At 35.0% G+C, this 25,344-nt stretch overlaps 3 protein-coding genes across 3 annotated transcripts; 2 read left to right on the top strand and 1 right to left on the bottom strand.

Moving 5' to 3' along the window:
• The first annotated feature begins 399 nt into the window (after positions 1 to 399).
• Positions 400 to 14,554, top strand: jam3a (junctional adhesion molecule 3a). The gene is made up of 9 exons (XM_048160102.1): positions 400 to 572; positions 7,479 to 7,547; positions 7,631 to 7,744; positions 7,846 to 7,998; positions 8,877 to 9,079; positions 12,520 to 12,619; positions 12,875 to 13,004; positions 13,136 to 13,187; positions 13,517 to 14,554. Exons 1-9 carry the CDS (start codon positions 524 to 526, stop codon positions 13,550 to 13,552), a joined length of 906 nt encoding a protein of 301 aa, XP_048016059.1. The 5' UTR covers positions 400 to 523; the 3' UTR covers positions 13,553 to 14,554.
• A 1,444-nt stretch (positions 14,555 to 15,998) lies between these two features.
• On the top strand, positions 15,999 to 20,799 carry vps26b (VPS26, retromer complex component B). Its single transcript, XM_048160101.1, has 6 exons — positions 15,999 to 16,570; positions 16,654 to 16,810; positions 17,022 to 17,186; positions 19,218 to 19,393; positions 19,520 to 19,662; positions 19,759 to 20,799. Exons 1-6 carry the CDS (start codon positions 16,348 to 16,350, stop codon positions 19,888 to 19,890), a joined length of 996 nt encoding a protein of 331 aa, XP_048016058.1. The 5' UTR covers positions 15,999 to 16,347; the 3' UTR covers positions 19,891 to 20,799.
• Positions 20,800 to 20,905: 106 nt separating this feature from the next.
• Positions 20,906 to 25,312, bottom strand: thyn1 (thymocyte nuclear protein 1). Its single transcript, XM_048160104.1, has 7 exons — positions 25,107 to 25,312; positions 24,820 to 25,013; positions 23,233 to 23,301; positions 23,058 to 23,150; positions 22,887 to 22,982; positions 22,655 to 22,805; positions 20,906 to 21,117 (listed from the first exon to the last, which is right to left on the bottom strand). The coding sequence occupies exons 1-7, from the start codon at positions 25,153 to 25,155 to the stop codon at positions 21,071 to 21,073; spliced, it is 699 nt and encodes a 232-aa protein (XP_048016061.1). The 5' UTR covers positions 25,156 to 25,312; the 3' UTR covers positions 20,906 to 21,070.
• Positions 25,313 to 25,344: the final 32 nt, after the last annotated feature.

Below are 25,344 nucleotides of genomic sequence, written 5' to 3'. Positions count from 1 at the left end.
TTAATAAGTAAAGATATTTACATGTACTGGCCTAATATTCTCTTTATCCTTTCTAACACTGCCATCTGCTGTTGAGATTAGAAAATGATTCTAGACGCATTAACTCCTAGAAAACGGATAATTTTAATCTAAATATAATCGTTATGTGTTCACTCTGCCCACTGAATCCCCATTTAGCCTAAACTATTGAAAGCCCGAGTTGACATGTAATGAAAATACTTCTTATGCTAATTATCAAAAAAACAACAACAAAAAAATGGCATAGGAGCCTATATCTCGATTTAGAACTCAAAAACGCTTAAGTACAGATTAAAACCCTCTCTCATTTAATTCATATATGTGTTTTTATAATTAATGTTCATCATCAACCGGAAGTCAACGAGTGCTGTCTCAGCCCCTCCTCTCTCTTCCGCTCAGATGTCCTTGTAGCTATGGAAACTCATCAGCGGCAGCATCCTCCAGATTGTCCACCCCTTCGACTGGACAGCTAAGCGAAATTTGCACGTAAAACAATCGACTCAAAATGGCGATCTGGCGTCAAACGCTTTTCTTGGTGCTCTTTTCCTGTCTGAGTGAGTAACATTTCTTAAATCGCTGTGAATGAGTGAGTAGTTCTTGTTGAATAGGCAGTCGTGTATCCGTGTGATGGCATTCTCGCGCTGACCCCTGCTGCTGCTGCTTTACTACCGTTAGCCATTTAACGCCACGCTCAATTTTAGTGTAAACACTGTTCGCGGACTTCTAGTAAGGTGGTAATTTTATTCGCTATTGGAGTAATTGTTTTTATATCTCCCAGCAGTGGAGCACAACGGCTGTGTCTCAAAGCACAACGAGCTGCCTGCTCTGACAGCGTTTATGGGTGCGTTCGAATATGAAAATAATCTGTTTGAGAATGCTGTCTAAGTAGGCAGCTCACTAGGTGTTGAGACAGCTCTAGTTTGTATTCCTCAGCATGCTTCTCAAGCTTGTGTGATGTCTATTTATAGCCCAATAGAGTCGTTTTAATTTGATTATCCTTGTGAAAAAGAAGTACACTTTAGCATACTGAGTACTTATTGTGGAAATTACTTACTTTAAAAGAATTAAGTGCTAACTGAATGATATGTTTTCAGATACTATAGTAGTTTAAATGTATATTAAATGCAATTAGATGAACTTAAGAGTGCTTTTTGACATACTTTATCTTCTTTATATGTAATTTTACTTATTGAAATATGTGTACTGCCGAATGACAAGTATTTATGGTAAACTAAAATTTAATTTCTGTTGAAATGTGTAGGTGTAAATTTAAATGTATTTGTAATTCATTACACATTTGTAATTGTGAAGTTGCAATTAAGTAGATTTAAAATATATTTACTTTAAATGTAATAATGCTTTAGTCAACGAATCAAATTAAGTGTACCTCTTTAAACAGGACAAATGAGTATTAAATCAATGATTTAAAAGTAAAACTTTTAATTTGACATTACAAAGTGCACTCTTTAAAGGATTAGTCCATTTTTGAATAACATTTTCCTGATAATTTACTCACCCCCATGTCATCCAAGATGTGCATGTCTTTCTTTCGTCAGTTGAAAAGAAATTAAGGTTTTTGATGAAAACATTCCAGGATAATTCTCCTTATAGTGGACTTCAATGGACCCCAAATGGCTGAAGGTCGAAATTACAGTTTCAGTGCAGCTTCAAAGAGCTTTAAACGATACCAGACAAGGAATAACTGTCTTATCTTACGAAACGGTCATTTTCGAAAAAAATACAACTGTATATGCTTTATAAACACAAAATATCGGCTTGCACATACTTCCGCTTTCCGCATTCTTCAAAACGCTTACGCTGTATGTCCTACGCCTTCCCTATTCTACTTACGGAAAAAACGAAACTGGCGCTGCGTTCGTTCCGTAAGTAGAATTGGGAAGGCGTAGGACATAGTTGTATTTTTTCCGAAAATGACCAATCTTTTCGCTAGATAAGACCCTTATTACTCATCTGGTATCGTTTAAAGCCCTTTGAAGCTGCACTGAAACTGTAATTTTGACCTTCAACCGTCTGGAGGCCATTGAAGTCCACTATAAGGAGAATAATCCTGGAATGTTTTCATCAAAAACCTTAATTTCTTTGACGAAAGAAAGACATGAACATTTTGGATGACATGGGGGTGAGTAAATTATCAGGAAAATTGTATTTAAAAGTGGACTAATCCTTTAAGCCAGTGGCCTTTTATTTCATTAATATTATCTGCAAATTGTTTTTTTTTTAAATATACTTTTGAGATTTGAAGTACACCGCAAGTGCAAAATTAAGCACACTTCTTTTTCACAAGGGTAGCAAATAAACATTTTAAGTTTGGTTGAATTATTCATTGTTGAATTGTTTTGCTTTAGCTCATATGTTGTTGAGGTATTGCAGGTCACATTTTATACTGAACTCAACCAGATCTTTTTATTTTCATCTCAGCACAATGTGCCTTTATGTAAGATGTGTGAAGAGGTGTAGCTACATTCATCTGTTCTTTGAATTCTCAAAGCTGCAACTGTTGGCCAAAGTGCCCTGAATACCAAACTACTTTAAAAAAGCGCTCAACTTCAGCCTAATTTCACTTTGTCCAGTGACAGGGGTCTTTGTAAGTTAGTAAGTGCTGTCAGAACTGTGGAGAAGAGTTTTTGTAAACAGTCATGTGATAAAGAATGTCTCAAGTCAAAGATCACACCACCACCCCCTTCTCTCCAACTCTTTCATTTTAGTTCGCTTCTTTGTAAAGTCTGGAATAGCACTTTTAGTTAGCCCATACAGTATGTCATTTGAAATGCTATAACAATCAGCTATTGTTGTGTTGGAGTAATTAACCACAAAATATGCATTCAAAACAACGGTCATAATTAACAAAAATTTTAAAAAGGGGGCTTTTGTTATGTTGTTTAGAATAGGAAACACAGAAATGTGTGCATGATGATTTTGCATAGACGTCAAACATCAACAACACAACATATGCAATATATATTTAATGAAAACAAAACTAAATTTGTTTTGTACACTTACTTTTCCAAGCCTTAAAAGTTGTTGGTTGAAAAAAATAATCTTATATTTATGCATAAACATTCTTTTGTTTGATGTAAATAGGGACCTTTCTAAAATGTCGCTTCCATACAGTGACCGCATGCTTCTCAGTGGTAGATAATGTAGCTTGTCTGATCGGGAAATGTCAACAGCAGATGTAAAAATAGACTATGATGCATGCGATGGGAAAGTCAGACTTGGAAACGTCACCGGAAACCTTGAAGTCCTCCAGCTGTGGCAATATGACTCTTTGCTCTATAGTCTCCCATAAAGTGCCTCTTTAATGCGGCAGTATTCAGAACCGTCCCATGCTTAGCTATTCCTCGAGCTGACAGTCTAGGTGATGATAAAATGACACAGATGTTTGGCTTTGGTAACTGTTTCATGCTTTGTAGAAGTCCATATGGTAAGATTTTAATCTGATGCTAAAGCCACAGATTATCACATATGGATCACAGTAAATACACTCTGTGGATTTCATGAGATTATGCAAAAGTGGAAAATGCATCTGGAAATAGCAAATGCCCTAAACCCCAAATTGTTTTCTCATGAGTGAAGTCTATCGGGACTGTCAGGCTTTGCCAAATAGTTTGTTTCATATTTGCCTTTTCATTATGTCACATTGTCTGGCTTTTTTTTTTTTTTTTTGAGTTGGTGCGGACAGACTGACACTGAAAAAACACACAGGCTCTTCTAAATCTGTCCATAAACAGAAATTTGTTCAGATCTGGGTGGGTCATTCTCACGAAACCATCAAAGCACCATGGCGCTAATGATTTTAAATATTAAACATTTAATGAAGTAATATAAAAACCTTGCATAAATAGTAATTTCAACATAGGAATGAATTATTTTTGTATTTTACTGCATGAAATGAGAATAATTTCATGAATTAAAAAAAAAAGGATGTTCTACTAGATGTTTTCAAATGACAGAAAAATTATTAACTGAATATTCATCTATTATAATAATGAAAAAAATAGTTTTGTGAAACGATTCATTCGATTCATCTCCCCCAAAATACTTTCAGAGTTTATTCTTCCATTATGCTTTCCATAAACATTACAAAAAGTTCAAAAGATGATTCAGAGAAAGTATGTTGAAATTCAGAAGGTTTTTTCTTTGATGACATTAGAATGGAAGGAAAAATCAACTATCTTTGAAATATAATAAATTCAATTATTATAATAAGTTTATCTGGAGGAAAGCGGAGGAAGTGTAAATAAATCTCACAAAAACATGTCTGGGACTGGGTCATATCTGGTATTAATTCTCAATAATGATTCACATTATATTCTCATTACTGTAGTACAGTAATAAAATATTATCCTGTCCAATTGTATGTATTAAAATCAGCGTAAATTAAAGCCAGAACAATAAATATTACAATGGAAACAGTTTTATAGGGCTATCAATAATGTGGGAAAAATTCTCACAGTAATGTCTTTATTTACTTTTTTTTTTTACATAAATATTAATATATGTGATGTCAATGTGTAACAGTAGATGGCTGGATTAAAGCGCACGACAACAGAGTAGCAAAATAAACAGACTTTAATAAAGATTCCTGGAACACTCTGGGAATTTATAACCAAACAACCATGTAATACAAACACGACAATCAACACCGAACAAAGAACTGTGAGAACCGAAGGCTTAAAGTCCCCCTGAGGTGAAAATCAAGATTTTAATTTTGTTTATATGTATATGTGGTGTTTTTAATATGCTTTAAGACAAGCCATGTGCAAATTCATAAGTCAACACTATTGCTGAGTCTTTCCTCCTTAAAACTGCAGTGAAAAAAAGACAGTCTCAAAAAACGCAGTTTGAAATCGCTGGTGTTTCTGACATCATAAACTACCTTGTAACCAATCATGTCAACGAGTGGATCTCTGAACGAGTGGAGGCGGGGCTAATTTGCATATTCATAGAACCGCGTATACTAAATGAGGCAAGGGTGTAGAGTTACATTCAAGCTATTTTAAGGCATGAAGAAATTTTTTTCAAGGAAAAAACTTTTAAATATGTCATTTTGGTGATCAAAGATGAGTTTTAAGGGATACAATTATTGACTACGGGGGTAATACACAAGGGAACAGAAACTGAAATGGGTGCGTAACATAATCTGTAACCAAGAAAACTAACTAGTGGCAGGAAAAATGGGAACAAAAAAAACAGGTGCTAAACTAAAACAGAACATACACATGACACAATGCTGACGATTCATTATTTAGCATACTCTACATTTAATTTATGGGTTGTTTACAAGACGGAAAACTTTTTATGCGTTTTGGACAGTCATTTACATGGCAACAGCATTTTGGGGGCTTGGAAATGCAAGCTTTTGAAAACAGGTTTCAAAGTGCAATTTTTTGAAAACAATACCATTATCGTCACCATGTAAACAACAAAAACGCAAATTTGTTGAAACAGAGAAGTCATGCATATTACCCATTCAGACAATAGGTGTGTAGTATTTTTTTACAAAGTGACATTGCCAACTACTGGCCTGGCAGCATAATACAGCGTTTACGAATCCATGTGAATGGAGATCGTTTTGACATTGATAAACACAAAGGAAAAACTTTTCCATTTTTAGTACGTCGTTGTCGTGTAAACGTACCCTTAATTTTAATTTAAAATGTTTGTGATTGACAGCTGTACAATTTAAATAAGATATCATTTTTCCTGCATTGAATAGGAGGAGAAGAATTATCATAATGTCACAATGCAAAAAATCTTAATTTAACAAAAATAAGCTTAATTTACAGTACAAACCCGATTCCAAAAAAGTTGGGACAAATTGTGAATAAAAACAGAATGCAATGATGTGGAAGTTTCAAATTTCAATATTTTATTCAGAATACAACATAGATGAGATATCAAATGTTTAATCTGAGAAAATGTATCATTTTAAGGGAAAGATAAGTTGGTTTTAAATTTCATGGCATCAACACAGCTCAAAAAAGTTGGGACAAGGCCATGTTTACCACTGTGTGGCATCCCCTCTTCTTTTTATAACAGTCTGCAAACATCTGAGGACTGAGGAGACAAGTTGCTCAAGTTTAGGAATAGGAATGTTGTCCCATTCTTGTCTAATACAGGCTTCTAGTTGCTCAACTGTCTTAGGTCTTCTTTGTCGCATCTTCCTCTTTATGATGCGCCAAATGTTTTCTATGGGTGAAAGATCTGGACTTCAGTCTGGCCATTTCAGTACCCGGATCCTTCTTCTACGCAGTCATGAAGTTGTAATTGATGCAGTATGTGGTCTGGCATTGTCATGTTGAAAAATGCAAGGTCTTCCCTGAAAGAGAAGACGTCTGGATGGGAGCATATGTTGTTCTAGAACTTGGATATACCTTTCAGCATTGATGGTGCCTTTCCAGATGTGTAAGCTGCCCATGTCACACACACTCATGCAACCCCATATTATCAGAGATGCAGGCTTCTGAACTGAGCGCTGATAACAACTTGGGTTGTCCTTGTCCTCTTTAGTCCGGATGACATGGCGTCCCAGTTTTCCAAAAAGAACTTCAAATTTTGATTCGTCTGACCACAGAACAGTTTTCCACTTTGCCACAGTCCATTTTAAATGAGCCTTGGCCCAGAGAAAACGCCTGCGCTTCTGGATCATGTTTAGACATGGCTTCTTTTTTGACCTAATTTTAGCCAGCAACAGCAAATGGCAAGGTGGATTGTGTTCACCGACAATGTTTTCTGGAAGTATTCCTGAGCCCATGTTGTGATTTCCATTACAGTAACAGTATGTGATGCAGTGCCGTCTAAGGGCCCGAAGATCACGGGCATCCAGTATGGTATTCCGGCCTTGACCCTTACGCACAGAGATTGTTCCAGATTCTCTGAATCTTTGGATGATATTATGCACTGTACATGATGATAACTTCAAACTCTTTGCAGTTTTTCTCTGAGAAACTCCTTTCTGATATTGCTCCACTATTTTTCGCCGCAGCATTGGGGGAATTGGTGATCCTCTGCCCATCTTGGCTTCTGAGAGACACTGCCACTCTGAGAGGCTCTTTTTATACCCAATCATGTTGCCAGTTGACCTAATAAGTTGCAAATTGGTCCTCCAGCTGTTCCTTATATGTACATTTAACTTTTCCGGTCTCTCATTGCTACATGTCCCAACTTTTTTGGAATGTGTAGCTCTCATGAAATCCCAAATGAGCCAATATTTGGCATGACATTTCAAAATGTCTCACTTTCAACATTTGATATGTTATCTATATTCTATTGTGAATAAAATATAAGTTTATGAGATTTGTAAATTATTGCATTCCTTTTTTATTCACAATTTGTACAGTGTCCCAACTTTTTTGGAATCGGGTTTGTACATTTGTGCATATTAAAATTTCTTATTTTTTGACAGTTATTGACAGACTTTCTGTTTTCTGTTGCAGGTAACAGTACAGCTTTTGCTGTAATACTCCGAACAACTGAAAAATCTGTGTGGGCAAATGAATTTGAGTGTAAGTCTCATATGATGCGGTTTATTTAGATTCCATCATTAATGTGTGCATAAATTGATTATTTATATCTTGTTTCTTTAAAGCAATTGAATTGACCTGCTTGATAGAGTCCATTTCTACAAACAATCCCAGAATTGAATGGAAGAAAATTAAAAATGGTGTACCCAGCTATGTGTATTTCCAAAATAAAATTTCAGGTAACATATTACTTCCCTCATTTATTATCATTTATTTGTTGATAGCATTTAACCCTTCCGTAAGCTAAGTCAAACTGAACTAAGCTGCTTTATGTTCTCAGGTGACTTGGAGCACAGAGCTTTGCTGAGAGAGCCTGCAAACCTTCTGATCTTGAACACCAGCAGATCAGATACAGCACAGTATCGCTGTGAAGTGGCGGCCATCGACGACCAGAAGCCCTTTGATGAAATACTAATCAGTCTCGCTGTAAGAGGTACTGTTGGAAGAGTGTCTATTCCGAGTTTTAATCCATGGATATAGTTCTAAGTGATGTTGCATTGAAGTGCCTCTTGAAAACACTGATTGGACTGTCCAGACATAGAGGTTTCAGTGGACCTGAAGGCAGGATGAATCTGTTGAGCTGATCAAAATGATTTCTCTGGATTCACAGAAATGTCTGAGATTATAATCACGGTCTTGCTGTTTGGAACATAAAGCCGAGAGTGAATTTAATGCCATGCAGCATTAGGTTTAATGCGAATGCTGTTTTTGTTCTGCAGCTCTCTTAAACCTTACTTACAGTCAGCTTGAAATGAAAACTCACCCTATCTATTTTTTAAATGCATATTATAGATGTTATTGAAAACCTTTTTCAAGGTTTGACTTTATAATGTTATAAATAACTGGATCTGCCTTGGTGAAAATGTCAAATTTCTCTCAGGTGATGTATGCAGGACTTCTCCAATCATTTAGCCTGCTTAAGGTCTGTGGTTAACACAAGCTATTTTTCCATGGCATATGGCAAGTGATTTTTTTAAAGATTTGCTTGTCTTTAAAAAAGTGATTGCTATCAAGTGGTTAAATGAGACTACAGAGGTTGTCGGCGACATGCATTTAACCACAAACTTATTCAAAAAACCCATTGACTTGGAGAAGATGGAACCGGAAGTGCTAAAATGCTAACTCGTTTCCGTGGTTTGGCCTACAAAAATACGTCATCTCTGCAGCACTCTATACGGAAGAAAAGATCTGCTGCTACTACCGTTTCATTGCCACTTTTAGCCATTGGTCTCTCCCTTTCTTATTTTGGAAAGGGTTTTAGTAATGAAAAATGGAAAAAAAAGCTGCTGTTTTGTTGTGGATGTGTTGCAGTGAAGCCGGTGATGCCCAGGTGTAGTGTGCCAGAGGCAGTTACGGTGGGTTCAAGCCCTGAACTGCGCTGTATTGAGAACGAAGGCTTTCCGCAGTCACAGTACCAGTGGTTCAAAAACAACGAGGAGCTGCCAGAGGACCCAAAAACCAGCAGCAAGTTCTACAATTCTACATACACCATGAACACTGAGACTGGTTCGCTGGTAAGTGTTTTGTGCTGTCATGCTAGTAAAAACATCTCATATTTCATATTTCCTTTTTTCAAAACCAGAAGCTTAGATTATGCTCTGTGCAAACAGCATCGCCAAAAGGAATTGCAAAAATAATGATTGATTTCACTTCAGGTTCTGGAGCTCTTCCCCTTCAAAACTGATAGAGTCCATGCTATTGTTTGATATTGTTGCTATGTTGGGCTAGTCAGGATACAGACTGAGCACTTTTTTTATAGCATCAGAGAGTCTACACACTTTTTAAAGGGGTCATGATTTTTTAAAATTATTTTAATATGTTCCTTGAGGTTCACTTATAATGTTAATAAAGGTGTGGCACCTTTAAGTCTTGTCAGTAAACGACCACTGTTATGATTGGTTAACATCATTGCATAGGAAACAATGCCAACGGCCCACTCACTTGAAAACATTTTCTATATAAAACCATAATTTACAGACAAAGCATTATGAAATCATGTACTTGCGGTTTTGTGATGCAACTGCTGTCAGATCCAATACAGTTGACTGCTTTACATCTTCCAACAAAAGTTTCTTTACAAACTCTCTGTTACACTGTGCTCAAAAAAATGCTCTGAGCAAGGACATTAAAATACGCCATTCACTTGTTTCTGACACTGGGATGCTTCTGAAGTCTGGACAGAGCTGTTTAAACTGGACGCGTCAAAGCGAAGATTCTTCTTTCACTCTTCCATTTGTCCTGCTGTCAACAGACTCAAGTGGAGTACGTCAGAAACAGAACGGGCATCTGTATACTGTATCCAGTGTAGACAGCATCAGTGATTATTATGGGTTCTATTTGCTTTTGACGCAACACTTACATCCAGTGTAGGCAAATATCAGCAGTTAAGCGAATGAATGCCAGTGGGCGGGGCCTATGGTGCGATAATGTATAACAATTCGTTGATATTTTGCTTGTCATATGCAAATGGATTTGCCCGTGTGACGTCACAGATACCACGATATATAACAAGCCTTTTTTGGAGCTTGATTTAAAGGTGCTCTAGGTGATGTCACATGTTTCTAGGCCAAAACATTTTTTGTCACATACAGCAAACATCTCCTCACTATCCGCTAGCTCCCTGTCCCCTGAACACACTGTAAAAAAACGCGGTCTCTGTAGTCGCCACAAGCTCCGAAAACGGCAATAAAAACAAACTGGTGCAGCCTGGACCACGAAACATAATAAACATGCTCCAGCCAATAACCGACAAGAATGATTTTAAATGCGCGTTCATGACTGTTTCAGGAAGCACGGAGGGGAGGGGGAGGAGGAGGAGGAGGGAGGGTCTAGCTAGCCTCTGTTTTGTTTGACAACACTTCGAACGTCAACAGGAAGTTACTCCACCCAGGATCGCTTAGAGAACCTTTAAATAAATTCTTTGTTTATAATGAGGAGGACATTTTAAGCTATGAAACTTGCAGGATTTTTTTTATGTTACAAGGACATCTTATATTTACAAAGATCAAGACAAATTTGATTTCAAAAGTCATGATGCGTTTAAAGCCACAATATGTAATTTTTCGCCACTAGAGGTCACTTATTCAAAACAAAGGCATTGCTTGATTGATTTTGCGGAATCATGGGAGTTGTTGTCTTCAAGTCTAAGAATCCGACGGGACTCGGGAAGAAATCATTTTCATGGATCAGCTAATGTGTTAAAGATTTATTAACAGTACAGTAGTATGAAGCAGGGTGTGGCTGGAACCCGTTGGAGCGGAACGAGGCCGCTGGAGCGATTGCTAATGAGAGAAAAATGTGACACACGGCTCAAGAGCTGTGGAGCATTTATTATGCCGCAGATGAGCGCTTCCGTTTCTTCCGGTCATGTGTATGTGTGGTAACGCAGTGCTGTTTATCATATTAGATACATTTGTGTGTTAAAAGTTGTTATAATGCTATAATGCTCTGTGGGCCCTATTTTAACGCTCTAAACGCAAAGTGTAAAGCGCACGGCGCAGGTGCACTCAGGGCGTGTCCAAATACACTTTTGCTATTTTAACGACGGAAAAACGGTCCGTGCGCCGGGGCGCATTTTTGAAATGGGTTGTCCCTATTCTCTTAATGAGATATGGGCGTAACGTTCAATAAACCAATCAGAGTGTCATCTCCCATTCCCTTTAAGAACGAGATGCGCTCGCGCCATGGCGGATTGCTATTTACATGGCGGAATTTGTTGGTGGAAAAGCTGAATGCTTTTCAAGCGAAGAAACCGATCTGCTCGTGCGCGAAGTTAAACGTTTAGTTAGAAGTTAAACGAAGTTACATTTTTATATTTATGTAGCCTACACAATAATATTCTTTTACACTGTAATCCTTTTGTTTTTAATATTTGGCATGTTTGTGTGATGCTCATCCCTGTGTGTAATAAGCAAAGTCAATGCTCACTGTGGACGCGCCCAGAGGCGCAGTTTCTACCAACGCACTCTAACAAAAAAATATTGCGCCACTGACTTTAGACTTTAGACCAGGTTTGAGTTGGTCTATGGCGCAGTCTATTTTCATCTCCTTAAAATAGCAATGCGCCGGCAATGCGCCTGAACACACCTCTTTTTTAGACCAGCACGCCCCCGGGGGGGGAACTAACTGGCGCAAATGCATTTACTAATTTAAGGACGTGGCGCTGAACGGGAAAACGCGAACGGCGCCGGACGCAAACTAGCAAACACACTTGCACTGCGCCTTGCGTCGCATTGCGCCGGGTGTATTATAGGGCCCTGTGTGTTTGCTCAGCGGCTTTGTTGCATGCTGCAGTAGGCTAGATCGATATTAGGCATGGTAAAACATGGTATCCATGGTAAATCAAGAAAACGAGACTTACAGTTTTCTGTCGATGAATGTATCCAAACAGTTGCTCACATCATGCGTAATAAAACACAATATATATTAAAGCATCTTTGGTGTTTCAATGGTTTCTACAAAATAAAAATCAAGAAATCAAGGGTAACCTTGGTATGATGTTATTGACGGTCCGTGTCCTGGTTAAAATTGCTTATTTCTCTGGATTTAAACATTGACAAGAAAAAACATTGACAGCAAAATATATAACATTGTTCTAGTGTTTTTTTGGATATTTTAATCAAAAAATCTTTCATATTGTGCCTTTAAGAAAATCAGCCTGTGAATGACTTACATTTATTTAAAGCACCAAACTGGGGTAGGAGAAAGTAATTTAATACTTAAAAAAAATAAATAAATAAATAACTTTGGCTTTAAATAAAATAATTAAAAAAATAAATAAATAAATAAATATATTTTTTTTAAATAAATACAAGTAGCTTAGATTAATTGTTTTTGTGTGCAATTCATCAGATTTTTTAAAGGTTTGTTTTCTTTTTACAATTATGTTATATTTTACTAGTTTTTACATTTAACTGTGCTTTTGCTAATTATGTGACTCACGTTTGATCCACAGAAATTCCGGTCGGTGAAGAAAGAGGACGCGGGTGAATATTATTGCCAGGCTAGAAATGAGGCAGGATGGTCAAAATGCAGTCCACAGCCCATGGAAGTGTGTAAGTGTGGCCCTTTAAATATGCTGGTCAATAGTTGCACTAGTGATTGAGCTTTTAATAGTACAAATATTAATTCACAATAGCACAACTCTTTATATTATAGTGACTTTACAGTTATAGTGACTGTATCTATCAAGCTTTAAGTAAACATCAAGTATAAGCAAAATATGAAAGTTTTAAAAATAGTCAGCAATTTGCAGAAGACATTGAATTTAGCTCACAAGTAAGCTATTTAAGCACATAATTTCTTTCCAGATGATCTGGACATTGTGGGAATATTCCTGAAGGTGTTAGGTGGAGTGGCAGCATTTATTTTTGTCATTGTGGGGATCTGTCAAATTCAGAAAAGTGGCTACTGTTCCTGCAAGGATCACAGAGAAACCAAGTAAGTAAAAACCATAACCACAAAATGAATGCACCAGCATCACCATAAATGCACTAGAAAGATCATGCGCCATCTGATTTGATCTGGCATATCGTACATTTTTGTTAAGATTACTGCTCTGTTTCATACAGTTACAAAGTACCCCAACATGACAATAGGATGGACTACGCCAGTCCAGATGAGGTGAGTCTTTGTGGATTTGTGAGATAATAAACCATCGCATATATCATTTTCATGCATTAATGCATGTTTAGAAGCTGTACTTAACACTTTGTAGTGATCTTACAAGGATGGATGGAATATCATCCATGATTTGGTTGTGTCTATCTTCTCAGATTACACTGCAGCGTTTCTCTCACTGCAGATATTTTTGTTTTTTATTAATGCTAGCAAAGCTCAAAGTGATATTAGTGCAATCCTCAAAATAATCTCTACATGGAAAATATATTCGACTGGATTTATGGTTTTGCTTCTATAGTGCCACATTTTGACTGCTCACTGTTTTTCTTCAGGGACATTTTCGCCACAAGTCCTCCTTTGTCATATAAAATCAAAGATGAGGAGACGAGCGCTTCAGCTGTGAAGGCCCTGTGAGCTGACTTTGAACTGTCAAACTGTGCATTTTATGCAGAGGTGCGACTTGAGCTTCATGGCTTGCCAAAGTTATTACAAAATCGAAAACTACTGTGTTAAACAGGGAATTTTTACTCCCCTTATTTTGATTTAAACAGACAGGAATCAAACAGTTTTACTTACAACTCCACAGTTTATATATAAAAATTACATTTTCAACTGATCAGTGCTCAGATTTATAACTATTACATGCATCTTGTCAAGTAAGCAAATCAAAAAAGACTGAACTTAAAAGATGAGTTTGTTGAGTCTTTCCAAACACTTGTGAATTTCTGAATGTCAGTGACAGTCTTGAAATGAGGCTAATGAAGTTTTTCGTTATTGTAGCAAGGCCTAAATTGCATCCAGGTGCTGCTGTATGTTTGCCCAGAGTAGTCAACACATAATACCAGTGCAAGATTTACATGTCTTAAGGGTAAATATTATATTTCCCACTGGAAATATAGTGTGTGACTATATGAAAAACCCTGTCAGTGTAAATGTGTACAATGCCATGCCAAGACTGTTTTATCACTTTTGACAAGAGGATTTTATGTGTTAGTGTTTTAGTAGTAGTTATTTAGTTCATGAACTATACATTTGTAGCATTTTAGTTTGAGATTTAATCAAACATCTCTGTGAAGTCAGTAGACTTGGTTGTGCAAGATGATTCATTTACTTAGTTTCATTTTTGAAATATTCCTCTAGATACAGATTATGCACTTGTGGTTTTTTCAGAGTGCCATTTCTGTGTTTAAGTGACCTTCAATACTTTATAATTGTTTTATACATTTTGGACATATTGTCCAGGATTTTTGACTCAGTGTTATTGTTTTAATCTATTTATAATATCTGCGTACATTGTAGTTCACTCCAGAGTAGTAGTTAGTTAGACTGTGGGCCGTGTCACAAGAATAAAAATGATTATGTGGAAGCAATCAACATTGTCTTTCCTTTCATTTTTTTAAAACATGTAACTATATATATATATATATATATATATATATATATATATATATATATATATATGTATATATAATTGGACCATCAAATTTACTTTGTATTTTAATATTTGCAGTGGAACTGAGTTATTAGCTTGAATTAAACACATTATTTTCAGCTTTCTTCCACTTTTTATAAGTAATTTGAATTGACGCACTATGACACTATATATTAGTCTTCCTCATGGCATGTCCCACTGTCAAAAACAACAGACTGTTTATAGAAAAACAAACGAAAAAGAGAGCCTGGGTTCTATCATTGTACTTTATATGTGATGCAGATGAACTTAGTAAAATAGTCTAATTTAATGAATAGATAAAATGTAATGGATATGCCTATATGCAAATTATCTGTCCTGTCAGAGCTGATTGGTGCCAGATACTGTATATTCCAATATGTAAACCAATGTAAAGACAGTATCTCCTATCAAATTATTCAAAGTGTTTGATGGCAAGACATTTCAATGTACCTTTATTTTTAAGAACACTATTGTACTTCTTCTTCTTTTTTTTTTTTTAACGTATTCATACTATTGGGTGCCAGTCAATGGGCAGACAGAATCTGATTAGGTGGGTGTAGTTACTCGGTCAATAATAAACCCAGGTGATGCTCAGACACAGTGTTTCCAAATAATTCTGTATTTGACTTTATACTATAAAAAATAACATAGAATGAAATATCTGACATTCCAGCTATGATTAGATGTTGAATGTATATCCTTACTATTTAAAATTACACTGCAAAAAATAAAAATTCTTAATCAGTATTTTTAAAATAGTTTTTTTCTTGGCATTGGCTAAATGTCTTGTTTTAAACACGAAAGCGCAGGTTTATGCATAAAAAAGCCAAGAATTATTTGCAAATTGCAAATATAATTCAGGAAAACAAGTCTTACACAGTTTTGCTTGTCAAGTAAATGTATCTTGCTTTAAGGATGTTTACTGTGATTTTTTCTTATTGTAAAACAAGAGAAAAATACTGATTAAGATTATTTTTTTTTTCGCAGTGTATGTTATTATAAGAAAATTTGTCACGTTAAACTGGTGTCCAATTATTTTTGTAATGTGTGGTTTGTGTGATGTGAAATAATAACACATTATTAGAGATGAAATGCCATTTGAATAGCATTACCACTGAGATGTTTAATTCTCTATGCTAATACACTATTGTACTATCAATAATTAATCCATTATATAATGCTTAGATTATAATATTCTCAGGTACAGTTAAAGGAAGTGACCATGTATGTATACAGTTAATGTGGTCATGTTTCATTTTATTATTGTTATTTAATAATAAAGAAATTCTTATATTAATTAATCTCATCATTGTTGTTTCCCCTATTAGACTTTTATTATGAAATAAACCCAAACTTTTATTTTGAAAATACACCTAGAGGAAGATCCAGGAAGTGCGGGAGTTATTTTATGGCCAAATATCCTTCCTGACTGCTGTCCTGCTGTAAATTGAGCTATTATAATTAAACCAGGCGAAAATATGCGTCTGATTTTGAGCTCAGTATATTGATATTTGGATTTAATCGCGAAAATTAAACAGTCAAATAGCGTATGCACTTGTTTTTGAAGGCCACTTGGTAAAAGGTATCGGAGCGATAGAGAATCGCACAGCCACCTGTAGCTGAGCGCAGCAGCAGCAGCTGTCAATCAGGTGATCTATGATCGCACAGCAGTGACAGCAAACGCGCCTACCTGACACTCGTCCATCAGACATGAGCTTCTTCGGCTTCGGACAGACCGCTGAGATCGACATCGTGCTGAATGACGCCGAGACCAGGAAGAAAGCTGAGCACAAGACTGAAGATGGGAAAAAGGACAAATATTTCCTTTTCTATGACGGTGAAACTGTAAGTGGGAAAGTTAATGTGACTCTCAAAATTCCTGGAAAGAGGCTGGAGCACTATGGGATCAAAATCGAGTTTGTCGGGCAGATTGGTGAGTTTTTTCGGTTTGTGAATGGACGTTTAGAAACAGTCCTAGTGTTATGTATATGTGTCAACATGTCCTGTGATTCACAGAGCTGTACTATGACAGAGGGAACCACCATGAGTTTGTGTCATTGGTGAAGGATCTTGCACGACCTGGTGAGCTTTCACAGTCTCAGACCTTTGACTTTGAGTTCACCCATGTGGAAAAGCCCTATGAATCTTACACTGGCCAGAATGTCAAACTAAGGTAAATCTATCAATTGCTTCCTTACTAAAGTTACTGATCTATCAGAAACCCTTTGGTGATTCATATTGTGATCATGACAGTAAACACAAAACATTATGGAATATATTACCATACACAATATGAATGGTATATGTACATGTGTATGTGTGTGTAAAGCATAGTGTCCTGTTTGGAGGAACAGAATATACTTGAATTTCTTGGTTCTGTTTAGATACTTTCTGAGAGCGACAATCAGCAGAAGACTCAATGATATCAGTAAAGAGATGGATATTGTAGTGCAGACGCTGTGCACATACCCAGAGCTCAACTCCTCCATCAAGATGGAAGTTGGAATTGAAGATTGTCTCCATATTGAGTTTGAATACAACAAATCCAAGTAAGAATCCATGCCATCCATGCTTTGGTGAATTTCACTGATTCATATAACTAACCCCTAAAAATATAATATATATACAGTATGTATATATATATATATATATATATATATATATATATTACAGATAGATAGATAGATAATTATGATATATATATATATATATATATATATATATATATATATATATATATAAACATTGAAAATGAAGCTTGCACAATGTGCTTTATATAATATTTAGCACATTTTATTATAGAATTATGGTACAATTTACAATAGAATTATATTTTTATTATTGTATTTTGTAAAATAATAATATATGAGCGTCATCTATATTATATTTTGTCTAGCAATTAACCCTCTGGTTCTGCTTGCATGGTGGTCAAAAATGAATGATTTTTTATTATTATTTCAATTAAATGAATGTACTATTGGTGAGTTCAATAATGTTTTTTATTTAATATTTTATGGAATTTTATGGTACTAAATTATATTTATGGAATAGTTACGATCCATTTATTACCTGTTAATCACTTTTTTGAGCATAGACCAGAAAATCTAAATCTTGAATGCTTTAAGTTTGGTCCCTTTTTAAAGATACTTGGATTATTATTGCTGAAGTGAAAAAAAGTTTAAAAAAAAAAAGTGAAATTTAAAAAAAAAAAGTTATAGAAGTTTATGATGATAAATGCACAAAAATACTATTTTTAAATTTAATGTGAAATATATATTTTCCATAACATATTTTGTTCTAAAACCATGATAAAATCAAAGCCATAAATCTTAACAAGTTGTGTTCCAAATTTGAGGTTTATATCTCAAAAAATGAGCCATCAGTAAGATTTTGTTTGGGCGCAGTACCAAATGCTTCCACTAGATGAAATTCATCTCCCATTCATTTCCAATGCGGTCAATAGAGTACCTCAGGGATGACGTGTTTTGTATGCAAAACCCGGAAGTGAGTTAGCATTTAAGACTTCCGGTTCCATCGCTCTAAAGTCTATGGGTTTTTTGAATGGGGTTTTGCTAAATCGCCTGAAATAAGATCTGTGGTTAACAAAGCCTCTAAATATTTTCAGGTTTTTATCTATGACATAAAACACACCAGTTATAAACCGCTTGTGATTTTTTATTTTTTTAAACCTTTATTGTGTCTTAAAAATGGCGGTTGCGAACAAGTTGCTAAAAGGGACTACTTCCTTTGGATGTCATCATGACAAACAGGACATTTGAACAGCATTTCTCATGAAAAAGTGGATAAGTATTCATTCACAGCGCAGATCATAATCAGTGAGTATGTTTTTAAATAAAGTTTGAGGACGCTTGGTGGTGGCGACGTTGATCCGCGACCATGGTGTGCTGTAGTCCGTTTATAGCCTACTGTTAGCTTTTTATATTTTACGACTTTATTTAGGCTTCAAAATGTATAAATGTTGTGTTAACTTGTAAAGATTATCGTGACAGACAAAACGTGTAAGTGTCATAACCCTTTGTTAAACACAGAGCTTATTTTTTGTGATTTTCCAAAAGTCTATGGGAAAAATGCATAGGTTTTCGATCGAGGGAACCAGTGCACCGCTAACTTCCGGGTTGGCCTACAAAAACACGTCATCCCTGAGGTACTCTATTTTGACCGCGAACAATACATCTATTTTTTCAAATCATGTCCTTGAAGTGTGTGTGTGTGTGTGTGTGTGTGTGTGTGTGTGTGTGTGTGTGTGTGTGTGTGTGTTTACATAGCAAGTGCCAAAACCTTTACCAAGTTTAGTACTATTCCATTGAAGTAAAAACCAAACGTAAAATTTTTCGGTCAAAAATGACTGAACAGCACAATAGGGTTAAAATGAAGCTTAATATGTTCTTGTCACAATGCAAAAAAAAAAAAAAAAATGTCCTAAAAGGGGCTGTTTTTTATTCAAAATATATTAGTTTGTCTTTTATTTAATGAATATGTACAGAAATAATTAGAAAAGTCTTTCTTCACTGAATATGAAGGAATGTTCCAGTTCCATGTTCCAAATCTGTCCCGTTTAGGTACCACCTGAGGGATGTTATCGTAGGGAAGATTTATTTCCTTCTTGTGAGGATAAAGATTAAGCACATGGAAATCGATATAATAAAACGGGAAACAACTGGAACAGGACCCAGTGTGTACCATGAAAATGACACCATCGCCAAATATGAGATCATGGATGGGGCACCTGTGAGAGGTAAAGCTGAAGTTTTGATCTGTATTATGATAACATACAATCATCTTTTGTGTCTTCTATTCGAACACTTTTATCAAATGTATTACTTTCATATACACTAAGGCTTTACTCCCTTATTCTTTCCAGGCGAGTCGATCCCCATCCGCTTATTTCTCGCTGGATATGAGTTAACTCCCACCATGAGGGACATCAACAAGAAGTTCTCTGTGCGCTACTACCTGAACCTAGTCCTTATAGATGAAGAAGAGCGACGATACTTCAAACAACAGGTCCGGGGTTCCACATAATGTAACATATTACACATTTCTTCCATCCGTCCTGAAGGATGAGTAAAATATGATCACATTCCTGTTCATTCCCAACAGGAGATCACACTCTGGAGGAAAGGAGACATTGTGAGAAGAAGTATGTCCCAACAGGCCACCATTGCCGCCCAAAGGTTCGAGGGATCGAACTCTGAATCTGCATCAGCACAAGCCAAAGAGGAGAATAACTAAACACAAGACGCTGTACGTTCCCTCAACAATTCAAACGAACCTTGTTACGTCAAAATAATGTTTTATAAGTCTTGAAGGGATCAATGTGACGGGTGACATTTGTTGAAATATGAGAATCATGGCTTCATGAGATCAAAAATAAGAATTAAGCTTGTAAAAGGCAGTTTAACTACTTAAATGTGTATAGATTACAAAATATTTTTTTATTTCGATTTCCAATACTGCGTACATTTTTGTTACACAATAGTGACCAATAGTTTTGAAATGCCAGAAATGATCTTTTCATGTGTTTTCAGCCTCAATACATTCCTCTTGTTATGCTCAAATTTTGCTTAAGTCTAGTGCACTGAAGAGTCTGAATCTAGCTTCTATACTTTGTCCTGTTTAATGAGCCCAAAATGAGATTTACTGTGATCTTTTGTTGCAAATCTAGCGCTTCATCTAGAGCTCTGCACAGTATTATTCTGTCATTTAGGGTTTTACAAATGAAGGCCTCCATAGAAATGTGCAACAAGGGAACGTCTTGTCAACTACTAACTTATGCAAGGCAACACCTTTTGTCTTTTTCATGAATATTTTTATTGTTGAGATTTTTTTTGATCCGTGATCTTAAGTGTTTATTTCCTATTAAAATGAATCAATCATCATCACGGCAGCACGAGGTTCCAGTATTCTCGACATTGCATTCAAATGCAGTAATAGAGAAAGTCCTTTTTGTGATTGTTTGCTACGCATTTTTAAGGTGAATTTTCCATTATTACACGTGTATGTCATTGTATTATACTAAATATTTGTTTAAAAGCATATTAGCTGTTCAGGTGATGAGGTATGACTATTAACCGTAAATAAAACTTCTGCAAAAGGCTCATTTAATCAGCCCTATTGTAATAAAATTTACTAACCTCTGCATCCAAGGTGACTTCCTTTTTTTTTTTTTTTATTATTAAAATAACCTGTCATAACCAACCACTCAAAACTGTAACTAAATCTATTATTAATTGTTCTGTAGGAGACAAAAGAACAAATATTTTATTAACAAAATACTTGGAATGGTTTATTATTTACTCATTTGGTCACATTGAAATAGGTTACATAAAGAAATAACTGACTATAAAACTTTAAAGTTTTAAAGAAGTGAGAGAATCATAAGACTGGATGAAACAGACTTTCATGATGATCTTCATATTGGATCTTCATTCTCCAAACTCAGGACAAAGTCAAATTCCTCTGAAAATAAGGCAAAATTACATATAAATTATGAGCTAACAATTATATGAAAGCTACTTTCCACAAATCCATATAGCTCAACTACGGAAGAGGATTAGAGCCAAGCAATAATAAAAAAATAAAACCATCTCGAGATTAAAGTTGTTAAATTTAGAGAAAAAACTCGTTAAATTTCGAGAACAAAATCGTTAGATTATGAGAAAAATGTCGTTACATTTCGAGAAAAAAGTCGAGATAAAATGTTGAGAATAAAGTCATTAAATTATGAGAAAAATTTCGAGATAAAATGTTGAGAATAAACTCGTTAAATTACGAGAAAAAACTCGTTAAATTTCGAGAACAAATTCGTTAAATTATGAGAAAAATGTCGTTAAATTTCGAGAAAAAAGTCGAGATAAAATCTTGAGAATAAAGTCATTAAATTATGAGAAAAAAGTCGTTAAATTACGAGAACAAATTCATTAAATTTCGAGAAAAAAGTTGAGATAAAATTGAGAATAAACTCGTTAAATTACGAGAAAAAACTCGTTAAATTTCGAGAACAAATTCGTTAAATTATGAGAAAAATGTCGTTAAATTTCGAGAAAAAAGTCGAGATAAAATGTTGAGAATAAAGTCATTAAATTATGAGAAAAAAGTCGTTAAATTACGAGAACAAATTCATTAAATTTCGAGAAAAAAGTCGAGATAAAATGTTGAGAATAAACTCGTTAAATTACGAGAAAAAAATTAAATTTCGAGAAAAGTCGAGATAAAATGTTGAGAATAAACTCGTTAAATTACGAGAAAAAACTTGTTAAATTTCGAGAACAAATTCGTTAAATAATGAGAAAAATGTCGTTAAATTTCGAGAAAAAAGTCGAGATAAAATGTTGAGAATAAAGTCATTAAATTATGGGAAAAGTCGTTAAATTACGAGAACAAATTCGTTAAATTACGAATTTGTTCTCAAAATTTAACTACTTTTTTCTCATAATTTAATGACTTTATTCTCATAATTTAATGACTTTATTCTCAACATTTTATCTCGACTTTTTTCTCGAAATTTAACGAATTTGTTTTCGTAATTTAACTACTTTTTTCTCGTAATTTAACGAGTTTATTCTCAACATTTTATCTCGACTTTTTTCTCGAAATTTAACAAATTTGTTTTCGTAATTTAACAACTTTTTTCTCGTAATTTAACGAGTTTATTCTCAACATTTTATTTCGTCTTTTTTCTCGAAATTTAACGAGTTTTTTCTCGAAATTTAACAACTTTAATCTCGAGATGGTTTTATTTTTTTATTATTGCTTGGCCCTAATCCTCTTCCGTACTCAACAGCTGGAAATAATTTTAATTTTTTAATAATGTGGATTTAATATAAGTTGTATTTTAGATTATTGTTATTTTTTAACTGTTAGGATTAAATATATTTTTCATTTATAATGACATTTTAAACAATACTACACGAGATGAAAATGAGAATATACTGTATTTCACTTATGCATAACAATAGATGAGCTGGTTTGGTGTGTAATAATAAATATGAGTAACCTGCAGTGAGGGGCTGAACTGATAGTCTGGCCCTGGTGAAGAGGGCCATATCTTTCAGGGGGCCGCCCTTAGCTTTGTGCTGCAAGTGATATTTCTTCAGCTCAGCCAAAGAGATGAAACGCTTGGCCATCCTTTCAAACTGAACATCCACCTATACAGAGTTAATCTGTGGTCAGTTTTGATATCAAAAATAGAAATATTATGTCTTTTTGTGGTCTGTGTAAAGACACACCATACTCCATTTAGGGTTGTCTGCTTTGCTGGAGGGGTCATAATGAGCATCTTTCTTGTCAAATTGCGTATGGTCCACATAGGCCTCCTTTACGATCTGTGAAAAATAACTCATAAAATGATTCTCACTCTATGGTAAAAATATTAAGCTTCCATTGGAGAGACTCCTCACCTTCATGAGGCCAGCAATACCTGGCTCTTTGCAGTTACTGTGGTAAAAGAAAGCCTGCTGGCCCACCTTCATATCTCTCATGAAATTACGTGCCTGAGGGGAAAGTCTTCAACTTAAGTGATTGTTCTGCATATGCTTCTTGATAAACATTATTATGTTATTAATCACAGTCTACCTGATAATTCCTCACTCCATCCCAGCATCCTGTTTGATTGGGAAGGGCTTTTAAGTCCTCAATTCCAAACTGTAGTTGGAGTTGACAAGATATTATGTTATGTTATAGCATAACTTCACATTTGAGTTGTTTAATTAGGTTTACCTTCACCTATTAAAGGGTAAAAAATGAAAAAAATTGAAAATGAAAAAAAATGAAAATTCAGTCATTAATTACTCATCCTCATGTCGTTCCACACCCTTAAGACCTTCGTTTATCTTCAGAACACAAATTAAGATATTTTTGATAAAATCCGATGGCTCAGTAAGGCCTGCATCTCCAGCAAGATAATTAACACTTTCAGATGCCCAGAAAGCTACTAAAGATATATTTAAAACAGTTCATGTGACTACAGTGGTTCAACCTTAATGTTATGAAGTGATGAGAATACTTTTTGTGCGCCAAAAAAAACGAATAGCGACTTTATTCAACAATATCTAGTGATGGGCGATTTCAAAACACTGCTTCATGAAGCTTCGAAGCTTTACAGATCTTTTGTTTCGAATCAGTGGTTCGAAGCGTGTATCAAACTGACAAAGTCACGCCCCCCCAGTGGTGAACCATTGAAATTTCAAAACACATATGACGTAACGAAGCCTGGTTTACTGAAATCACATGACTTTGGCAGTTTTTTTTTTTTTTTTTGGCGCACAAAAAGTATTCTTGTCGCTTCATAACATTAAGGTTGAACCACTGTAGTCACATGGACTGTTTTAAATATGTATTTAGTAGCTTTCTGGGCATCTGAAAGTGTTAATTGTCTTGCTGTCAATGCAGACCTCACTGATCCATCGGATTTTATCAAAAATATCTTAATTTGTGTTCTGAAGATGAATGAAGGTGTGGAACGACATGAGGGTGAGTAATTAATGACTGAATTTTAATTTTTGGGTGAACTAACCCTTTAACATCTTTTCCAATAAAAAAGCTTTAAAAATATCCTCTTCATGTAATTATGAAATTATGACAAAGTTATAATTATGACTTTAGCCAAAAATATGAGGTCATAATTATTGAAATTATGATATACCAAGTCATAACTATGAGATTAAAAAGTCGATATTTTGAGATACATAAAAAGTTATAATTATTGGCAGTGTAACAATATATTATGTCATAATACACTGCAATACAAAAATGCAACAATCTGTATGGTGGATAGTATTGTATTGTATAAAGTACTGTATTGTCAGATCATATTGTGAGAATCATAACATGATTGATTATTAGTTGATTATTAGTTAAACCCCTAATAATTATGGCATAAAAAGTCTAAATGATACTACTAAGTCGTAATGAGATGTCATAATTATGCCATAAAACGTCAAAAACATGAGGTACTAAATCATAATCTTGATAGAAAGTCGAAATTATGAGATACTAAGTAATAATAAGTTAAAAAGTCGAGATGTTATGTCATAATTGACTTTTTAATGTCATAATTTTGATTTACCAAAGGAAAAATCACATTTTTGTAATGCTCTGTAATGTTGTATTGTTATTGCTGGAGTTAAGCTCTTGCAAATAATAATAATAATGATGATTTACCTTCACGTCCACTCCATTTTCAATCCGACTCTCAGGTTCAGACTTCATCAGCCAGTGGCTGTAGGATGCTTTGCATGTGTCATCATTTTTATTTTTCTCCACATCATTTTTTACTGCTGCTGACCTTTTTCTTTTGCCACTTTTGAGTTGTGCAGCATCATCAGACTCCTTATTGTGTTGGGCGTCTGCATCAGCTAAAACAAGAAGCAATTAATTATTTAAAGTGATGACTTATCGCGCATAAAACTATGAAACGATGCAACCCTTACATTAAGCAGATTACTTACTATGTTTATTAGATTTGGCGCTGCTTCGTGTTGTTTTCTTGGGTGGCATGTTTCACACTGGCAATGCGAGGAAATACAAGCAAGCACTCGTGATTAAACAGCGCCTTGGGAGATCGCATGCGGTCTGGAGAATCACAACTGGATTTAGTCTGCTTTTATTTAAACCCAGCCACAAATGTGGGGTATAAAAAAAGAGATTATTAATAACTATTTAACTGCTTGAAACTAAAATCTAATA

This window comes from Megalobrama amblycephala, linkage group LG16 (genome assembly GCF_018812025.1).
Source record: "Megalobrama amblycephala isolate DHTTF-2021 linkage group LG16, ASM1881202v1, whole genome shotgun sequence".
Classification (NCBI taxonomy): Eukaryota; Metazoa; Chordata; class Actinopteri; order Cypriniformes; family Xenocyprididae; genus Megalobrama; species Megalobrama amblycephala.
The sequence above is the reverse complement of the archived record's forward strand: the minus strand, read 5'-3'. Positions and strand labels throughout refer to the sequence as shown.

Excerpts from the sequence above, each read along its gene's own strand:
- jam3a (XM_048160102.1), top strand. The coding sequence starts at position 524 with ATGGCGATCTGGCGTCAAACGCTTTTCTTGGTGCTCTTTTCCTGTCTG. Across the intron at positions 7,548-7,630 it reads GTGGGCAAATGAATTTGAGT|CAATTGAATTGACCTGCTTG; the intron begins GTAAGTCTCATA and ends GTTTCTTTAAAG. Across the intron at positions 9,080-12,519 it reads ACACTGAGACTGGTTCGCTG|AAATTCCGGTCGGTGAAGAA; the intron begins GTAAGTGTTTTG and ends TTTGATCCACAG.
- vps26b (XM_048160101.1), top strand. The coding sequence starts at position 16,348 with ATGAGCTTCTTCGGCTTCGGACAGACCGCTGAGATCGACATCGTGCTG. Across the intron at positions 16,811-17,021 it reads GGCCAGAATGTCAAACTAAG|ATACTTTCTGAGAGCGACAA; the intron begins GTAAATCTATCA and ends GGTTCTGTTTAG. Across the intron at positions 17,187-19,217 it reads TTTGAATACAACAAATCCAA|GTACCACCTGAGGGATGTTA; the intron begins GTAAGAATCCAT and ends TGTCCCGTTTAG.
- thyn1 (XM_048160104.1), bottom strand. The coding sequence starts at position 25,155 with ATGCCACCCAAGAAAACAACACGAAGCAGCGCCAAATCTAATAAACAT. Across the intron at positions 23,302-24,819 it reads AAAATGGAGTGGACGTGAAG|TTTGGAATTGAGGACTTAAA; the intron begins GTAAATCATCAT and ends CTCCAACTACAG. Across the intron at positions 22,806-22,886 it reads ACAACCCTAAATGGAGTATG|GTGGATGTTCAGTTTGAAAG; the intron begins GTGTGTCTTTAC and ends AACTCTGTATAG.